The sequence below is a fragment of the Tachyglossus aculeatus genome, chromosome 5 (genome assembly GCF_015852505.1).
Source record: "Tachyglossus aculeatus isolate mTacAcu1 chromosome 5, mTacAcu1.pri, whole genome shotgun sequence".
Classification (NCBI taxonomy): domain Eukaryota; kingdom Metazoa; phylum Chordata; class Mammalia; order Monotremata; family Tachyglossidae; genus Tachyglossus; species Tachyglossus aculeatus.
In genome coordinates, this window is record NC_052070.1 from 38,397,048 (window position 1) to 38,417,905 (window position 20,858).

Here is a 20,858-nt window from a genome sequence, read left to right on the forward strand (position 1 = left end):
ACCTGATTAGCTTGTAGGTACCCCAGTGCTTAGTACAGTGCCTGGCACATAGAAGAGCATTTAACGAATACCACGAAAAAAGGGGAAGGGAGAGGCAGGTCTATCATTCCCATTTTACAGTTGAGGGAACTGAGGACAGGAAGTGGCGCTTCTTGTTCAAGGCCACTCAACAAGTCATTGCAAACCTGGGATGAATCATTCAATCAATCAATCGTATTTATTGAGCGCTTACTGTGTGTAGAGCACTGTACTAAGCGCTTGGGAAGTACAAGTTGGCAACATCTAGAGACGGTGCCTACCCAACAGTGGGCTCACAGTCTTAAAGGGGGAGACAGAGAACAAAACCAAACATCCTAACAAAATAAAATAAATAGAATAGATATGTACAAGTAAAGTAAATAAATAGAGTAATAAATATGTGCAAACGTATATACATATTTACAGGTGCTGGGGGGGAAGGGAAGGAGGTAAGATAGGATGAGAGGGGGACGAGGGGGAGAGGAAGGAAGGGGCTCAGTCTGGGAAGGCCTCCTGGTGACCTTGGCCAATTCACTTCACCTCTCTGTGCCTCAGTTCCCTCATCTGTTAAATGGGGATCAAGACTGTGACATCCATGTGGGGCAGGGACTGTCCCCCAACCTGATAAGCTTGTAGCGTTTCTAGGATATTTGTCGTCCCATCTGGTTGGGAGCAATTTTCTCTTCAGACCGTTATTCGAATCATTATCATAATAATTAACAAAAATAATAATGACAGTAATAATTGTAATATTCGTTAGGTGCTTACGAGGTGTCACGCACTGTACTAGCGCTGGGGTAGATTCAAGATAATCAGGTCCCAAGTGGGGCTCACGTTCTTAGTACGAGGAGCTTAGAACAGTGCTTTGCACATAGTAAGCGCTTAACAAATACCATTATAATAATAACAGGCCCATTTTGCCGACGAGGGAACTGAGGCACAGAGAAGTTAAGTCCCACAGCAGACCTGGGCTTCTTGAAGGCCTGGGGTCTTTCCACTGGGCTTCACCGCCTCCCATATTTTCCATCTGGTTGCCTTATGTTCTTGGGCCTCCCACTGAGTGAGGTCCACTAACTCCCCTCAGAAGCCGAAGCAAATCCCTATCCAGTATTGGAGAAACAGAGCTCGAGCAGAAGGCTTAGGACCTGGGGTTTTGTCTAAGCGCTTAGTACAGTGCTCTGCACACAGTAAGCGCTCAATAAATACGATTGATTGATTCCATCTCCTTGCTAAGGGGCTCCCCTCCTAATGATGGTATTTGTTAAGCCCCTTCTGAGCCCCTTCCTTCCTCTCCCCCTCGTCCCCCCTCCATCCCCCCCATCTTACCTCCTTCCCTTCCCCACAGCACCTGTATATATGTTTGTACATATTTATTACTCTATTTTACTTGTACATATCTATTCTATTTATTTTATTTTGTTAGTATGTTTGGCTTTGTCCTCTGTCTCCCCCTTTTAGACTGTGAGCCCACTGTTGGGTAGGGACTGTCTCTGTATGTTGCCAACTTGTACTTCCCAAGCGCTTAGTACAATGCTTTGCACACAGTAAGCACTCAATAAATACGATTGATTGATTAAGCACTTACTATGTGCCAGCCACTCTTCTAAGTGCTGGGGCAGATAGTAATAATGATAATAATTATGGTCTTTGTTAAGTGCCTGCACCATTCTAAGTGCTGGGGTAGATACAAGAGGGAGGCCTTCCCAGCCTGAGCCCCCTCCTTCCTCTCCCCGTCCTCCCCCTCTCCATCCCCCCCGCCTTACCTCCTTCCCCTCCCCACAGCACTTGTATATATGTGTATATGTTTGTACGGATTTATTACCGGAAATTTTGGTAAGAGATATGACAGCGGAATGTGCTTTCTAAGCGCTGGGGTGGGAAAAAGCTAATCAAGTTGGATAACTTCGAATCTCTGTGGGGGCCATTCCCCCACAACTGCCACTTCAGCCCTTCTGCACCACCTAAACCCCGCTTCCAGGGCTGCCCTTCTAAATAAAATGGTATTTCTTAAGCGCCTACTCTGTGTCAGGCACTGTACTAAGCGCTGGGGTGGGGAAAAAGCAAATCAAGTTGGACACAGTCCCTGTCCCACCTGAGGCTCACAGTCTTAATCCTCATTTTACAGATGAGGTAATTGAGGCATAGAGAAGGGAAGTGACTTGCCCAAGGCCACACAGCAGACAAGTGCCAGATCCAGGATTAGAACTCATGACCTTCCCAGACTGAGCCCCCTCCTTCCTCTCCCCCTCGTCCCCCTCTCCATCCCCATCTTCTTACCTCCTTCCCTTCCCCACAGAATCTGTATATATGTATATATGTTTGTACATATTTATTACTCTATTTATTTTACTTGTACATATCTATTCTATTTGTTTTATTTTGCTAATGTGTTTGGTTTTGTTCTCTGTCTCCCCCTTCTAGACTGTGAGCCCACTGTTGGGTAGGGACTGTCTCTATATGTTACCAACTTGTACTTCCCAAGCTCTTAGTACAGTGCTGTGCACACAGTAAGCGTTCAATAAATACGATCAATTGATTGATTGATTACTCTATTTTCTTTGTACATATTTATTCTATTTATTTTATTTTGTTGATATGTTTTGTTTTGTTGTCTGTCTCCCCCTTCTAGACTGTGAGCCCGCTGTTGGGTAGGGACCAGCTCTAGATGTTGCCAACTTGGACTTCCCAAGCGCTTAGTCCAGTGCTCTGCACACAGTAAGCGCTCAATAAATACGATTGAATTTGTACATATTTATTCTATTTATTTTATTTTGTTGATATGTTTTGTTTTGTTGTCTGTCTCCCCCTTCTAGACTGTGAGCCCACTGCTGGGTAGGGACCGGCTCTAGATGTTGCCAACTTGTACTTCCCAAGTGCTTAGTCCAGTGCTCTGCACACAGTAAGTGCTCAATAAATACGATTGATTGATTAGTACAGTGCTCTGCGCACAGTAAGCACTCAATAAATACGATTGAATTTGTACATATTTATTCTATTTATTTTATTTTGTTGATACGTTTTGTTTTGTTGTCTGTCTCCCCCTTCTAGCCTGCGAGCCCGCTGTTGGGTAGGGACCAGCCCTAGATGTTGCCAACTTGCACTTCCCAAGCGCTTAGTCCAGTGCTCCGCACACAGTAAGCGCTCAATAAATACGATTGAATGAATGAATGCAAGGTAAAAAGGTTGGACCCAGTCCCTGTCCCATATAGGGCTCACAGCCTTAATCTCCATTTTACAGATGGGATAGACTGAGGCAAAGTGAAGTGACTTGCCCGAGGTCACCCAGCAGTCAAGCGGTGGAGCGGGGATTAGAATCCAGACCCTTTTGAGTCTCAAGCCCCGGCTCTATCCACTAGGCCTTCCCTTCCTACCCACCACTTTTCCCTTCTCTCTGCCTCAGCTTTCCCGTCTGTATAACGGAGATCACGATCTCCTCATCCCCCGTCTTCCCCTCGGGGAAGATGTGTGGGTTGGTGAGCCCGCTGTTGGGTAGGGACCCTCTCTCTATGTTGCCAACTCGTACTACCCAAGCGCTTAGTCCAGTGCTCTGCACACAGTAAGCGCTCAGCAAATACGATTGAATGAATGAATGAAACAACAGGCAGGCCGTCGGAGCTCCCTGGGGAAAGGCGCCAGAGGAAGCCGAGGCGCCGATGGTATCCGTGGGCCGCACTTTCTCCGCTCCCAGGGCCCCGTCCATCCCTCCGCTCCTCCTCCTCCTCACCTCGCAGGGAATCAAGCGCTGCCAATCCTCCACGGTGACTCACCCTCCCTCCGCACGCTTATTAGGGTGGTCTCCGTGCCAGCAGTCACGCCGAGACATCGCCTGCCACTCAACATGGCAATAATACCGCCTTTCCGCACCCCGGGTCTCGGGAGGAACGGAGTCTCTCGTTAGCGTGACTCAAGGCTGGTCCGGGGAGGTTCCGACGTAGAAAAACCATTTTTCCCTCAGCCTCGAAGGCGCCGGGGTTCGACTGAGCAGCCCAGAAAATGGCGGTTGGGAGGTCGAGGGAGAGTAGGGGGGAGAATTTCTCCCCCCCGCTTCAAAAACTTATTGAAAGCACATCGCCACTTGTCAGCTGGGTGACTTTGGGCAAGTCACTTCACTTCTCTGGGCCTCAGTTCCCTCATCTGTAAAATGGGGATTAAGACTGTGAGCCCCCCGTGGGACAACCTGATCACCTGGTGACTTCCCCAGCGCTTAGAACAGTGCTTTGCACATAAGTGCTTAATAAATACCATCGTTATTATTATTATTATCTCCTCCAAGAAGCCTTCCCTGACTAAGCCCCCCTTTCCCCTTTTCCCACTCCCTTCTGCGTCGCCCTGACTTGCTCCCTTTATTCATCCCCCGCTGCCCCGCCAGGCCTACAGCACTTTTGTGCATATTTATTACTCTATTTATTTATTTATTTATTTATTTTACTTGTACATATCTATTCTATTTATTTTATTTTGTTAGTATGTTTGGTTTTGTTCTCTGTCTCCCCCTTTTAGACTGTGAGCCCACTGTTGGGTAGGGACTGTCTCTATATGTTGCCAATTTGTACTTCCCAAGCGCTTAGTACAGTGCTCTGCACATAGTAAGCGCTCAATAAATATGATTGATGATGATGATCTGCAATTTATTCATTTGTATTACTGTCTATCTCCCCCTCTAAACTCTAAACTCGTGGGCGGGGACTCTGTGTGTTTATTGTTGTAGAGTACTCTCCTGAGCGCTTAGTACAGTGCTCTGCACACTGTAAGTGCTCAATAAATGCAATTGAATGACTGAATGAACTTCCCAACTCTGAGCCCTTTCCCCGTCTGAGCGAAGCATATCTCCGGCAGACGCCCTCATCGTGCAGTGGCGTGTATGTTAGTGATGAGCTAGAGAAGCAGTGTGGCCTAGTGGAAAGAGGCCGGGCTTGGGAGTCAGAGGTCGTGGGTTCTAATCCCGGCTCTGCCACTTGTCACTTGTCAGCTGTGTGACTTTGGGCAAGCCACTTAACTTCTCTGTGCCTCAGTCACCTCATCTGTAAAATGTCCAAGACTGAACTCCTTATCTTCCCTCCCAAACCCTGCCCTCTCCCTGACTTTCCCATCACTGTTGACGGCACTACCATCCTTCCCGTCTCACAAGCCCGCAACCTTGGTGTCATCCTCGACTCCGCTCTCTCGTTCACCCCTCACATCCAATCCGTCACCAAAAACTGCCGGTCTCTCCTCCGCAACATCTCCAAGATCCTCCCTTTCCTCTCCATCCAAACCGCTACCCTGCTCATTCAAGCTCTCATCCTATCCCGTTTGGATTACTGTATCAGCCTCCTCTCCGATCTCCCATCCTCCTGTCTCTCCCCTCTTCAGTCCATACTTCATGCCGCTGCCCGGATTGACTTTGTCTAGAAACGCTCTGGGCATGTTACTCCCCTCCTCAAAAGTCTCCAGTGGCTACCAATCAATCTGCGCATCAGGCAGAAACTCCTCACCCTGGGCTTCAAGGCTGTCCATCCCCTCACCCCCTCCTACCTCACCTCCCTTCTCTCCTTCTCCAGCCCAGCCCGCACCCTCCGCTCCTCTGCCGCTAATCTCCTCACCGTACCTCGTTCTCGCCTGTCCCGCCGTCGACCCCCGGCCCACGTCCTCCCCCTGGCCTGGAATGCCCTCCCTCTGCCCATCCGCCAAGCTAGCTCTCTTCCTCCCTTCAAAGCCCTACTGAGAGCTCACCTCCTCCAGGAGGCCTTCCCACACTGAGTCCCCTCCTTCCTCTCCCCCTCCCCATCCCCCCGCCTTACCTCCTTCCCCTCCCCACAGCACCTGTATATATGTTTGGACAGATTTATTACTCTATTTTACTTGTACATATTTACTGTTCTCTGTCGGGTAGGGACCGTCTCTCTATGTTGCCAACTTGTACTACCCATGCGCTTAGTGCAGTGCTCTGCACACAGTAAGCGCTCAATAAATACGATTGAATTGTACGTATTTATTACTCTTACTTGTACATATTTATTCTATTTATTTTATTTTGTTAACATGTTTTGTTTTGTTGTCCGTCTCCCCCTTCTAGACTGTGAGCCCGCTGTTGGGTAGGGACCGTCTCTCTATGTTGCCAACTTGTACTACCCAAGCGCTTAGTACAGACCTCTGCACACAGTAAGCGCTCAATAAATACGATTGAATTGTACGCATTTATTACTCTATTTTACTTGTACATATTTATTCTATTTTATTTTGTTAACATGTTTTGTTTTGTTGTCCGTCTCCCCCTTCTAGACTGCGAGCCCGCTGTTGGGTAGGGACCGTCTCTCTACGTTGCCAACTTGTACTTCCCAAGCGCTTAGTCCAGTGCTCTGCACACAGTAAGCGCTCAATAAATACGATTGAATGAATGAATGAATTTTGTTAATATGCTTTGTTTTGTCGTCTGCCTCCCCCTTCTAGACTGTGAGCCCGCTGGTGGGTAGGGACCGTCTCTAGATGTTGCCAACCTGTACTTCCCAAGCGCTTCGTCCAGTGCTCTGCACACAGTAAGCGCTCACTAAATACGATTGAATGAATGAATAAAATGGGGATGAAGCCTGTGAATCCCACGTGGGACAACCTGATTACATTGTATCTACCCCAGTGCTTAGAACAGTGCCCGTAACAAGTGCCTCATTATTATTAGATGGGGAATTGTTGCTTTTGGGCCAGAGGAAGACCTCGATCGGGTCCTTTGGAAGCCCGGCCTGAGGGTTTTCCGGGGCCCCTCTTCGGACCTGGCGCTAGCGTCAGAGAGTTTGGCTGTGGTCACCGCGGTCTGTTTTTTCCCTAGTTCTGCTGTCCAGCCAAGTCCCGGCGAACCCGGCCCAGGCCGAGATGAAGCCACTTCCCCCGGCGGGCGCTCAGCTGGACACGGAGGCAGAGAAACAGCTGATTCGCGAGGTAAACCTGATTCGAGAGCGGGAGAAGAGGTCGGCCTGTTGGTCGCCCGGGGAGAAAGTAGAACCTATCTACCAGCTCTATTATATTGTCATCATCATCATCAATCGTATTTATTGAGCGCTTACTATGTGCAGAGCACTGTACTAAGCGCTTGGGAAGTACAAATTGGCAACATATAGAGACAGTCCCTACCCAACAGTGGGCTCACAGTCTAAAAGATGTGCCCAGAGGTGTATTCCAAGGTGATGCTCCTCCCATGCTTTACAGACTATTCACTCATTCAGTCTTATTTATTGAGCGCTTACTGTGTGCAGAGCACTGTACTAAGTGCTTAATAATAATGATGGCATTTATTAAGCACTTACTATGTGCAAAGCATTTTTCTGAGTGCTGGGGAGGTGATCAGGTTGTCCCACAGGGGGCTTACAGTCTTCATCCCCATTATATTATATTATATTATATTGTCCCCTCCCAAGCGTTCAGGGGAGTGCTCAGTAAATACCACTGCTCGATTCATGCATTCAGTCGTATTTAGTGAGCGCTTCCTGTGGGCAGTGCACTGTACTAAGCGCTTGGGAAGTACGAGTTGGCAACATATGGCGACGGTCCCTACCCAACGGCGGGCTCACAGTCTAGGAGATTGGTAGCACTAGTTGCGGATGAACCAGTTTGTGGCAGTTCTCTCTTCCCTGGGTGGCTGCAATTAATTATAACAATGGTGGCATTTGTTCAGTTTGTGGCAGTTTTTTGTAATTCCCAGACTGAGCCCCTTCCTTCCTCTCCCCCTCGTCCCCCTCTCCATCCCCCTCATCTTACCTCCTTCCCTTCCCCACAGCTCCTGTATATATGTCTGTATGTTTGTACATCTTTATTACTCTATTTATTTATTTATTTTACTTGTCCATCTCTGTTCTATTTATTTTATTTTGTTAGTATCTATACATGTCTGTACATATTTATTACTCTATTTATGTATTTATTTTACTTGTCCATACCTATTCTATTTTATTTTGTTAGTATGTTTGGTTTTGTTCTCTGTCTCCCCCTTTTAGACTGTGAGCCCACCGTTGGGTAGGGACCGTCTCTAGATGTTGCCAACGTGGACTTCCCAAGCGCTTAGTACAGTGCTCTGCACACAGTAAGCACTCAATAAATATGATTTGATTGATTGATGGATTGTAATTATAACCATGGTGGCATTTGTTCAGTGCCTATGGTGCGTTAAACACTAGGGCAGAAGTAAGGCAGTCGGATTAGACCCTGCTCCTATCACGCTCACCGTCGAAGTCACTGGGTAGAGAACGGGTTTTGAATCCCCGTTTTTACAGATGAGGTAACTGAGGCACAGAGTGAAGCGATCTGCCCGGGGTCACCCAGCAGGCAAGTGGCGGGGCCGGGATTAGAACGCAGGTCTCGCAACGCCCCGTCTTATGCTCTTTTCTCCGGTCCGCTTCCCTGCTTCAGGAGTCCCTGCCGTCATCCCCCCGGACGGAGGGAACGGGGCAACGGGGGGCCGCCCAGTTTCCAGCACCGTAGAGGAGTGTGGCAGGGCACTCGGAGAGAGCAGGCTATGGCATGGACCCCTAATGCCTTGGTTGGCCCCCTCTGCCCCTTGCTGGAAGGTTGGCAGGATGATGGCTATAATCCTATTTATTTACGTTGATGCTATTAATGCCTGTTTACTTGTTTTGATATGTCTCCCCCCATCTAGACTGTAAGCCCACCGTGGGCAGCAGTTGCCTCTACTGCTGAAAGCAGCCTGGCTCAGTGGAAAGAGCCACGGGCTTGGGAGTGAGAGGTTATGGGTTCTAATCCTGCTCTGCCCCTTGCCAGCTGTGTGACTTTGGGGAAGTCCTTCTAGACCGTGAGCCCGCTGTTGGGGAGGGACCATCTCTGTATGTTGCCAACTTGGACTTCTCAAGCGCTTAGTACAGTGCTCTGCACACAGTAAGCGCTCAATAAATACGACTGACTGAATGAATGAATGGTGGTAAGACTGGTGAGGAGGCGCAGTGGTGCTTTCTTTAGGCCACTTTGGGGGCAACTTCCACAGGCCACGAGAGAAAGGAGAAGCACCGGGGCCTGTAGATGAGCATGAACCCAGGAGCTGGATTCTAATCCTGGCTCTACCCCTTGCCTGCTGGGTGACCTTGGGCAAGTCACTTCACTTCTCTGTGCCAGAGTGTCCATCAATCAATCAAACAGTCGTATTTATTGAGCGCTTACTGTGTGCAGAGCACTGTACTAAGCGCTTGGGAAGTACAAGTTGGCAACATATAGAGACGGTCCCTACCCAACAGTGGGCTCACAGTCTAAAAGGGGGAGACAGAGAACAAAACCAAACATACTAGCGAAATAAAATAAATAGAATAGATATATACAAGTAAAATAAATAAATAAATAGAGTAATAAATACGAACAAACATATATACATATATACAGGTGCTGTGGGGAAGGGAAGGAGGTAAGGCGGGGGGGATGGAGAGGGGGAGGAGGGGGCAGGACGGAGTAATAATAATAATAATAACGCATTTATTAAGCGCTTAGTATGTGCAAAGCACTGTTCTAATCAATCAATCAATCAATCATATTTATTGAGCGTTCACTGTGTGCAGAATACTGTTCTAAGCGCTGGGGAGGTTACAAGGTGATCAGGTTGTCCCACGGGGGGCTCACAGTCTTAATCCCCATTTTCCAGATGAGGTAACTGAGGCCCAGAGAAGTGAAGTGACTTGCCCAAAGTCACCCAGCTGACAATTGGCGGAGCCGGGATTTGAACCCATGACCTCTGACTCCAAAGCCCGGGCTCTTTCCACTGAGCCACGCTGCTTCGGAGGGGTTTAATTCCCGGTTTTACAGATGAGGAAACCGAGGCCCAGAGAAGTGAAGTGACTTGCTCGAGGTCACACGGCAGTCAAGTGGTGGAGCCGGGATTCGAACCCTGATTCCCAGGGCCGTACTCTTGGGGAGAGTCTCGAGGGGGTGGCAGGGCGGGTAGGGAGACCCGGGCTAATTCCCCGACTTATGAGGTCGAGGGTCTCACCGTACTTGGAGCTTCTCCGTGCCTGGTGAGGACATTCAGTCAGTCGTATTTATTGAGCGCTTACTGTGTGCAAAGCACTGTACTAAGCGCTTCCACCCCGCCATCAGCCCTAACTCACCCCTCCCAGTTGCTGATGTTCCGGGCAGCTGCGGGGGAGCCCAGCGGCGCTGAATTTTGTCTTCCAGGAGTACGAGCAGCGTCTGGCCCAGCTGAAGGCCGACTACGAGGCCGAGCAGGAATCGAGAGCCAAGCTGGAGGAGGATATCACTGCCATGCGCAATTCCTACGACGTGAAGCTGTCCACCTTGGAAGAAAACCTCAGGAAGGAAGCAGGTGACTGACTTACTGATCCCGAAGGAGGAAGATGTGGGGTAGCCGCAGGGGGACGAACCCAAAATTTTCCGCAGGGCCTGGAAGCGAGCAAAGGAGACGATGAAAGGATGGGAGAAGGTGGCGGAGGATTCTGGATTGCTTAGGCTGGGGAAGACGTAAGCCCCGTTTTGGAGTCCGTGAAAGGGGAAGAGGATGAGTGAATCAATCAATCAGTCGTATTTATTGAGCGCTTACTGTGTGCCGAGCACTGTACTAAGCGCTTGGGAAGTACAAGCTGGCACCATATAGAGACAGTCCCTACCCAACAGTGGGCTCACAGTCTAGAAGGGGGGAGACGGAGAACAGAACAAGACATATTAACAAAATAAAGTAAATAGAATAAACATGTACAAATGTACATGTACAAATAAAATAAATAAATAAATGAATGTTGCTGATCTCATCACCTTGTAACCTCCCCAGCGCTTAGAACAGTGCTTTGCACATAGTAAGCACTTAATAAATGCTATAAAAAAAAAAAAAAGACAAGAGGAGGTGTCCCTGAACCGCAGCCGGAGGAATCTCGGCATTAAAACCTCCTGGAAGTGAACGCCGTACATTCATTCATTCAGTTCATTCAATCGTATTTATCGAGCGCTTACTGTGTGCAGAGCACTGGACTAAGCGCTTGGGAAGGACAAGTTGGCAACCTATAGAGACGGTCCCTACCCGGCAGTGGGCTCACGGTCTAGAAGGGGGAGACAGAGAACAAAACAAAGCATATTAACAAAATAAAATAAATAGAATCGATATGTACAAGTAAAATAAATAGAGTAATAAATATGTACAAACATATGGACATATATACAGGTGCTGTGGGGAAGGGAAGGAGGTAAGGCGGGGGGGGATGGGGAGGGGAAGGAGGGACCTAATTGATTAGGTCAGCCTCTCTCAGATGGTCCAGTTTGATTGCTGTCCATTCCTCTAGACTGTGAGCTCGTTGTGGGCAGGGATTGTCACCGTTTCTTGTTGTACTGTACTTTCCCAAGGGCTTAGTACAGTGCTCTGCACAGTAAGCGCTTAATATGATCGAATGCATTTCATTCACAGGCGAATGAGTTTCAGTCACAGGTTTGTCATTCTGGAAGCTGGAGGTGTTCCAAGGCCACTGTACGAATGGGGTGACAGGTTTTCAGTGACGTTATGTTTTTCCCCCCAGAAACCTCTTCATCTCCTGGGTCACTAGGGCCCTTCCTTGCCCTGCTCGCCCCCCTTTTTTTTTTAACTGTCCAATTTCCTGTTTTCCAGAAGCTGCCCTTAAGGCTGAGGCCCTCGCTAAAGCCGAGAAGGTCTTAGATGAGCCGTCAGCTCCACCAGCTCCGCCGTCTCCACCGGGCCCGTCAGCCCCAGTGGCTGAAGCGGAGCCGAAGCAAGCCAAGGTACCGTTGAGATAATGGTCAAACCCTGCCGTTAATTAATTAATTAATTAATACACTCAATCATATTTATTGAGCGCTTACTGTGTGCAGAGCACCGTACTAAGCGCTTGGGAAGTCCAAGTTGGCAACATATAAAGACGGTCCCTACCCAACAGCGGGCTCACAGGCTAGACGGGGGCGACAGACAACAAAACAGATTAACAAAATAAAATAGAGTATGTAAATGTGGACAAGTGAAATAAATAGAGTAATAAATCTGCCCAAACATATATACAGGTGCTGTGGGGAGGGGAAGGAGGTAGGGCGGGGGGGGATGGGGAGGGGGAGAGGAAGGAGGGGGCTCAGTCTGATTCCAGGATCAGTCACTGGATTGGAATTATGGGGCCGTGCAGGGGGGTCCTGGAGAGTATAATAATAATAATAATAATAGTATTTGTTGAGCGCTTACTATGTGCCAGGCACTAGACTAAGCAAATGGATAATAATAATAATAATGATGGCATTTATTAAGCACTTACTATGTGCAAAGCATTCATTCATTCAATCGTATTGAGCGCTTCCTGTGTGCAGAGCACTGTACTAAGCGCTTGGGAAGTACAAGATGGCAACATCTGGAGACGGGAGGTTACAAGGAGATCAGGTTGGCTCACGGGGGGGCTCACAGTCTTAATCCCCATTTGACAGATGAGGGAACTGAGGCCCAGAGAAGTGAAGTGACTTGCGCCAAGTCACACAGCTGGCAATTGGCAGAGCCGGGATTAGAACCCATGACCTTGACTCCAAAGCCCCTGCTCTTTCCACTGAGCCACGCTGCTTCTCTAAAATGGATATAAGCAGATCGGGGTGGATGCAAGCAAATCGGGTTGGACACAGTCCCTGTCCCACAGGGGCTCACAGTCTCCATCCCCATTTCACAGATCAATCAATCAATCAGTCAGTGGTATTTATTGAGCGCTTACGGTGTGCAGAGCACTGTACTAAGCGCTTGGGAAGCACAAGTTGGCAACATCTAGAGACGGTCCCTACCCAACAGTGGGCTCACGGTCTAGAAGGGGGAGACAGAGAACAAAACCAAGACTGTGAACCATGAAGAATGTGAGGCACAGAGAAGTGAAAGGATTCGCCCAAGGTCATACAGGAGACAAGGGATGGAGCCAGAATTAGAACCCAGGTACTCTGACACTTAGGCCCGGACTCTTTCCACTAGGCCACACTGCTTCTCTGGTTGAGTTATCATAGTTATCATAGTTATTATAGATAACATAGTTAGCCCTCCCGCTCCCCACTCCCAAGCAGCAGTCCCCAGACTTCCTCCCCATTACAATCAATCAATCAATCAATCAATCAATCATATTTATTGAGCGCTTACTGTGTGCAGAGCACTGTACTAAGCGCTTGGGAAGTACAAGTTGGCAACATACAGAGACAGTCCCTACCCAACAGTGGGCTCACAGTCTAGAAGGGGGAGACAGAGAACAAAACCAAACATACTAACAAAATAAAATAAATAGAATAGATATGTACAAGTAAAATAGAGTAATAAATCAATCAATCAATCAAATTTATTGAGCGCATACTGTGTGCAGGGCTCTGTACTAAGCGCTTGGGAAGTACAAGTTGGCAACATATAGAGACAGTCCCTACCCAACAGTGGGCTCACAGTCTAGAAGAAGACAGACAACAAAACCAAGCATACTAACAAAATAAAATAAATAGAATAGATATGTACAAGTAAAATAAATACATAAATAGAGTAATAAATATGTACATACATATATACAGGATTACAAGATAGACGTTTCAGAGACCAAGCAAGCTGAAGTCTACTCCGGAATCCAGAGGTCCATAAAGCTCTCTCCGTTGGGCCAAGAGACCCTCGAGTCTCGGTTTTATGTCAGCTAATTGTTCCTAGGCCCCCCTCAGGGTCGCACCTTGGAGAGTTTCCAGTCCTCTACCATTCATTCATTCATTCAGTGATATTTATTGAGCACTTGCTGTGTGCAGAGCACCGTACTAAGCGCTTGGCAAGTACAATACAATAATGAAGACATTCCCTACCAGTGTCGGCTACGGGAGGGAGAGTCAAGCAGAGGCCTGGCCATTCCAGTCCTAGCTTCTTTTAGACTGTGAGCCCACTGTTGGGTAGGGACTGTCTCTCTATGTTGCCAACTTGGACTTCCCAAGCGCTTAGTACAGTGCTCTGCACACAGTAAGCACTCAGTAAATACGATTGATTGATTGATTGATTGGCCAGTGGCTAGCGGGTGACAGGCGATCTGCTACGAGTCCAAACTCCCCTCGGCTGGGCAGCAGCGGCACGGGAGAAAGTCGAGGGCGGAGACTCGAGTTTACTGCATGGGCGGCAGCAGTGGTAAACCACTTCCCGATTTTTTACCATCATCAATCGTATTTATTGAGCGCTTACTGTGTGCAGAGCACTGTACTAAGCGCTTGGGAAGTACAAGTTGGCAACATATAGAGACAGTCCCTACCCAACAGTGGGCTCACAGTCTAAAAGGAAAACTCCGTGGATCCACTACCAGAACGATCGCAGCTGGAGAGCGGGGCGTCCTGGGAGGGGTGGGTCCGTAGTGCCGCAGTGAGTCGGAAACGACTCCACTGCATAATGATGATGATGATGATGATGGCATCTAGTAAGCGCTTACTATGTGCAAAGCACCGTTCTAAGCGCTGGGGAGGTTACAGGGTGATCAGGTTGTCCCACGGGGGGCTCAGAGTCTCAATCCCTGTTTTCCAGATGAGGTCACTGAGGCCCAGAGAATAATAATAATAATGGCATTTATTAAGCCCTTACTATGTGCAAAGCACTGTTCTAAGCGCTGGGGAGGTTACAAGGTGATCAGGTTGTCCCATGGGGGGCTCACGGTCTCAATCCCCATTTTCCAGATGAGGTCACTGAGGCCCAGAGAATAATAATAATAATAATAATAATGGCATTTATTAAGCCCTTACTATGTGCAATGCACTGTTCTAAGCGCTGGGGAAGTTACAAGGTGATCAGGTTGTCCCACGGGGGGCTCACAGTCTCAATCCCCATTTTCCAGATGAGGTCACTGAGGCCCAGAGAATAATAATAATAATAATGATGGCATTTATTAAGCGCTTACTATGTGCAAAGCACCGTTCTAAGCGCTGGGGAAGTTACAAGGTGATCAGGTTGTCCCACGGGGGGCTCACAGTCTCAATCCCCGTTTTACAGATGAGGTCACAGGCCCAGAGAATAATAATAATAATGATGGCATTTATTAAGCGCTTACTATGTGCAAAGCACTGTTCTAAGCACTATGGAGGTTACAAGGTGATAAGGTTGTCCCGCTGGCGGCTCACAGTCTCAATCCCCATTTTCCAGATGAGGTCACTGAGGCCCGGAGAAGTGAAGCAACTTGCCCGAAGTCACACAGCTGACAGTTGGCGGAGTCGGGATTCGAACCCATGGCCTCTGACTCCAAAGCCCGTCCTCTTTCCACTGAGCCACGCTGCTTCTCTAAGCCCAGACAAGTTGTTCCTGGGGAGAGAAGAGAGGGTTGTGGGGATGCGTCCGCTAGCATTTGTAATAAGGAGCAGGGGAATTAGCCACACAGGATGTCGATGTCACCGACTGCCCTCAATTCCACCATTATTATCATCAACAATAATACTTACTGAGCGCCCAACTGCCGTGCGCGGAGCACGTACTAAGTGTCTGAGGGAGTAGAATAAGCATAAAGGTGCCATCCCTACCCTCAAAAGAGTTTTCAGCTTAGTTGGGAGACCTCAAACTCACGGTGATTTACAAATAGCGGGCGCAGGGGAAATCAACAGCTACCGCTGGTAGACGACAGAGCACGAAAAATGAATAAATGAGGAAAAAGCAGAGGTCATGGATTGTTCATTTCATACCTTTTAAGGACGGTTTTATACATGAAGCAGCCTGGCATAGCGGATAAAGCACGGGCCTGGGAGTTGGAAGCTCATGGGTTCGAATCCCGTCTCCTCCACTTGTCCACTTTGGGGCCTTGGGTGACCCACTTCACTTCTCTGTGCCTCAGTTCCCTCATCTGTAAAATGGGGATGAAGACCCCGTTTGGGACCGGGACTGTGCCCAACCCGATTTGCTTGAATCCAGCCCAGCGCTTAGTACGGTGCCTGGCATCTGGTATGCGTTTAACAAGCGCCACGGTTATTATTATTTTATGGATAGCTTCCTAAAGGGTGACTAGTGGGTGGGAGAAAATCTGGGAACGCTTCCGGGAGGAGGCGGGATTTTAGAAGGGATTTGAAGTGGGGGAGCTGGCAGTGTTGAAGGGTGCGGGGAAGGGAGCTCCAGGCGGGGAGAAGAGTGTAAGTGGTGGTTGAGGGTGAGTCGATCGTCATCATCATCATCATCATCAATCGTATTTATTGAGCGCTTACTGTGTGTAGAGCACTGTACTAAGCGCTTGGGAAGTACAAGTTGGCAACATGAGCGACGATCATGAGCGACGGTAAGAATATCAGCGTGGGAGAAGTGCCGAGTATGGGATGAGATGTGGAGGGAGAAAAGAACGGCTAAGTAAGGGAGCCGAGCGGAGAACCCCGAAATCAGTGTTGGTGGCGTCCAGGGAATCAATCAATCAATCATATTTATTGAGCGCTTACTGTGTGCAGAGCACTGTACTAAGCGCTTGGGAAGTCCAGGGAAGAGATCTGAGAGCCCAAGTCCATTCAAATTTCAAACCCTAGTAGATGTTTTCTGGGCTCTACCTCTGCTTTTTACTCATTTATTCATTTGTCGTGCTCTGTCATCATCAATCATCATCAATCGTATTTATTGAGCGCTTACTGTGTGCAGAGCACTGGACTAAGTGCTTGGGAAGTACAAATTGGCAACATATAGAGACAGTCCCTACCTAACAGTGGGCTCACAGTCTAAAAGGGGGAGACGGAGAACAAAACCAAACATACTAACAAAATAAAAGAAATAGAATAGATCTGTACAAGTAAAATAAATAGAGTAATAAATATGTACAAACATATACATATATACAGGTGCTGTGGGGAAGGGAAGGCGGTAAGATGGGGGGGATGGAGAGGGGGACGAGGGGGAGAGGAAGGAAGGGGCTCAGTCTGGGAAGGCCTCCTGGAGGAGGTGAGCTCTCAGTAGGGCCTTGGTAGGGCTGTCGTCTACCAGCGGTAGCTGTTGATTTCCCCCGCGCCCGCTATTTGTAAATCACTGTGAGTTTGAGGTCTCCCAACTAAGCTGAAAACTCTTTGAGGGTAGGGATTGCGCCTTTATGCTTATTCTATTCTCTCAGACACTTAGTACTTGCTCGGCGCACGGCAGTTTGGCGCTCAATAAGTATTATAGTTGATGATGATAATGGTGGAATTGAGGGCAATCAGTGACATCGACCTCCTGTGCGGCTAATTCCCCTGATCCTTATTACAGTTCCACCCCCGGGGAACTGGCAGCGTGGCTCCATGAGCAGAGCCCGGGCTTGGGAGTCAGAGGTCATGGGTTCTAATCCCGGCTCCACCGCTTGTCAGCTGTGTGACTTGGGGGAAGTCACTTGATTTGTCTGTGCCTCAGTTACCTCATCTGGAAAATAGGGGTTAAAAGTGTGAGCCTCACGTGGGACAACCCGACTACCTTAGCGTGGCTCAGTGGAAGGAGCCCGGGTTTTGGAGTCAGGGGTCATGGGTTCAAATCCCGGCTCCACCGCTTGTCAGCTGTGTGACTTGGGGGAAGTCACTTGATTTGTCTGTGCCTCAGTTACCTCATCTGGAAAATAGGGGTTAAAAGTGTGAGCCTCACGTGGGACAACCCGACTACCTTAGCGTGGCTCAGTGGAAAGAGCACGGGTTTTGGATTCAGAGGTCATGGGTTCAAATCCCGGCTCCACCAGTTGTCAGCTGTGTGACTTCGGGCGGGTCACTTCACTTCGCTGTGCCTCATCTGTAAAATGGGGATTAAGACTGTGAGCCCCCCATGGGACAACCTGATCACCTTGTACCCTCCTCAGCGCTTAGAACAGTGCTTTGCACATAGTAAGCGCTTAATAAATGCCATCATTATTATTATTATTACCTGGTACCCCCCCAGTGCTTAGAACAGTGCTTGGCACATAGTAAGCGCTTAACAAATGCCATTATAATTATAATAATTATTATTATTTGGCCTTGCTGAAAGATGGCACTGGACAGAAGCAATCCATCAGTGGGGTGTAAATTAGGGTCACGGAGCCGCGCTGTTTGGGGTGCTTTAATAAAGGGGTGGCTGTGGGGATGGCAACAGAGTAATGCCCTTCCCTAAAATGTTGCGGACATATTATGATGCATGTATGGGACCTAACCCGGCCTAATAATAATAATTAATAATAGTGATTATGGTACTTGTTAAGCGCTTACTATGTACCAAGCACTGTTCTAAGCTCTGGGGTAGATGCAAGTTAACCAGGTGGTATATATGTTGCCAACTTGTCCTTCCCAAGCGCTTAGTACAGTGCTCTGCACACAGTAAGCGCTCAATAAATGCGATTGATTGATTGATATACAGTCCCCATCCCACTTGGGGCTCACACTCTTAATCCCCATTGTGCAGTTGAGGCAACTGAGGCCCAATCAATCAATCAATCGTATTTATTGAGCACTTACTGTGTGCAGAGCACTGTACTAAGCGCTTGGGAAGTACAAGTTGGCAACATATAGAGACAGTCCCTACCCAACAGTGAAGTGTCCCAGAGAAGTGACTTGCCCAAGGTCACAGAGCAGACATGTGGCGGAGCTGGGACTAGAATCCAAGTCCTTCGCTTTCTCATTCATTCATTCATTCATTCAATCGTATTTATTGAGCGCTTCCTGTGTGCAGAGCACTGCACTAAGCGCTTGGGAAGTCCAAGTTGGCAACATAGAGAGACGGTCCCTACCCAAGGCTCACAGTCTAGAAGGGGGAGACAGACAACAATCAATCAATCAATCAATCGTATTTATTGAGCGCTTACTGTGTGCAGAGCACTGTACTAAGCGCTTGGGAGGTACAAGTTGGCAACATAGAGAGACGGTCCCTACCCAACAGCGGGCTCACAGTCTAGAAGGGGGAGACAGACAACAATCAATCAATCAATCAATCGTATTTATTGAGCACTTACTGTGTGCAAAGCACTGTACTGCTTGGGAAGTACAAGTTGGCAACATCTAGAGACAGTCCCTGCCCAAAAACAAAGCATATTAACAAAATAAAATAAGTAGAATAAATATGTACAAGTAAAATAAATAGAGTAATAAATACGTACAAACATATATACCTATGTACAGGTGTTGTGGGGAAGGGAAAGAGGTAAGGCAGGGGGGGATGGACATAGTCTGTGTCCCATATGGCACTCGCAGTCTTAATCCCCATTTTACAGATGAGGTAAACTGAGGTACAGAGCAGGAGAATGGAAGAGCTGGGATTAGAACCCAGATCTCGGCCCACGTTGCCCATCCCCACCCGGGCCGGCCTAGCCTGACCAAATGATCCCTCTCTGCGCTGAGCGGGAAGCGGTCAAGGAGGAGCCTAAGCGCCTGGGAAGTACAAGTTGGCAACATCTAGAGACAGTCCCTACCCAAAAACAAAGCATATTAACAAAATAAAATAAGTAGAATAAATATGTACAAGTAAAATAGAGTAATAAGTACGTACAAACATATATACCTATGTACAGGTGTTGTGGGGAAGGGAAAGAGGTAAGGTGGGGGGAGGGGGGGGAGATGGACATAGTCTGTGTCCCATATGGCACTCACATTCTTAATCCCCGTTTTCCAGATGAGGTAAACTGAGGTACAGAGCAGGAAAATGGAAGAGCTGGGATTAGAACCCAGATCTCGGCCCACGTTGCCCATCCCCACCCGGGCTGGCCTAGCCTGACCCAATAGCCCTCTCTGCGCTGAGTGGGAAGTGGTCAAGGAGGAGCCTAAGCACTTGGGAAGTCCAAGTTGGCAACATCTAGAGACAGTCCCTACCCAAAAACAAAGCGTATTAACAAAATAAAATAAGTAGAATAAATATGTACAAGTAAAATAGAGTAATAAATACGTACAAACATATATACCTATGTACAGGTGTTGTGGGGAAGGGAAAGAGGTAAGGTGGGGGGGGATGGACATAGTCTGTGTCCCATATGGCACTCACAATCTTAATCCCCATTTTCCAGATGAGGTAAACTGAGGTACAGAGCAGGAGAATGGAAGAGCTGGGATTAGAACCCAGATCTCGGCCCACGTTGCCCATCCCCACCCGGGCTGGCCTAGCCTGACCCAATGATCCCTCTCTGCGCCGAACGGGAAGCGGTCAAGGAGGAGCCTCGTGGCCGGCCCCCGCCCCAAAGCCGGTTTCTGACGGCCCTCACCGCCCTCTCCCCCCATCCCTGATTCGGGGTGGCAGAGGGCAGAGCGATGATGCCCGGCCTCCTTTCGCTTCCCCCCCGGCCCTCAGGACCAGGAGGAGCCCCAGGTGGCCCAGCACGTCGGGAGCGTGAAGAGAGCCGGCCCGGCCCCGGAGCCCGCCCCCGTGGCGGTGGACCAGCAGCAGGTGCTCGCCAGGTCAGTCCCGGACCTCGGAGACCCCCGCCGGACCCTCCTGAGGTGCTCAATCCCCGCCGGTCTTCTGGGCATAGTTTTGCTTTCGAGGGTGCTGGGCAAGCGCTTACTATGCGCCGGGCACTGTACTAAGCGCTGGGGTAGAGACAAGCTAATCATCAGGTCAGAGGTTCAAATCCCGGCTCTGCCGCCTGTCAGCCGTGGGACTTTGGGCAAGCCGCTTAACTTCTCTGGGCCTCAGTGGCCTCATCTGGAAAATGGGGATTAAGACTGTGAGCCCTACGTGGGACAACCCGATCACCTTGTAGCCTCCCCAGCACTTAGAACAGTGCTTGGCACATAGTAAGCGCTTACCTCCTCCAGGAGGCCTTCCCAGACTGAGCCCCCTCCCCATCCCCCCCACCTTACCTCCTTCCCCTCCCCACAGCACCTGTATATATGTATATATGTTTGTACGTATTTATTACTCTATTTTATTTGTACTTATTTATTCTATTTATTTTATTTTGTTAATATGTTTTGTCTTGTTCTTTGTCTCCCCCTTCTAGACTGTGAGCCCGCTGTTGGGTAGGGACCGT

General features: G+C 48.6%; 1 protein-coding gene across 3 annotated transcripts in view; it reads left to right on the plus strand.

The window, feature by feature from the left end:
- KIF17 (kinesin family member 17) overlaps positions 1–20,858 on the plus strand; it is a 91,702-nt gene that overhangs the window by 49,533 nt on the left and 21,311 nt on the right. For 2 of the 3 annotated variants that reach the window (XM_038747153.1, XM_038747155.1), the window contains exons 6-9: positions 6,821–6,930; positions 10,159–10,306; positions 11,594–11,724; positions 20,177–20,325. In XM_038747153.1, the coding sequence (XP_038603081.1) occupies positions 6,821–6,930; positions 10,159–10,306; positions 11,594–11,724; positions 20,177–20,325 (538 nt within the window). The remainder of the gene's footprint in view (positions 1–6,820; positions 6,931–10,158; positions 10,307–11,593; positions 11,725–20,176; positions 20,326–20,858) is intronic. The other variant, XM_038747156.1, reaches the window with a different exon arrangement.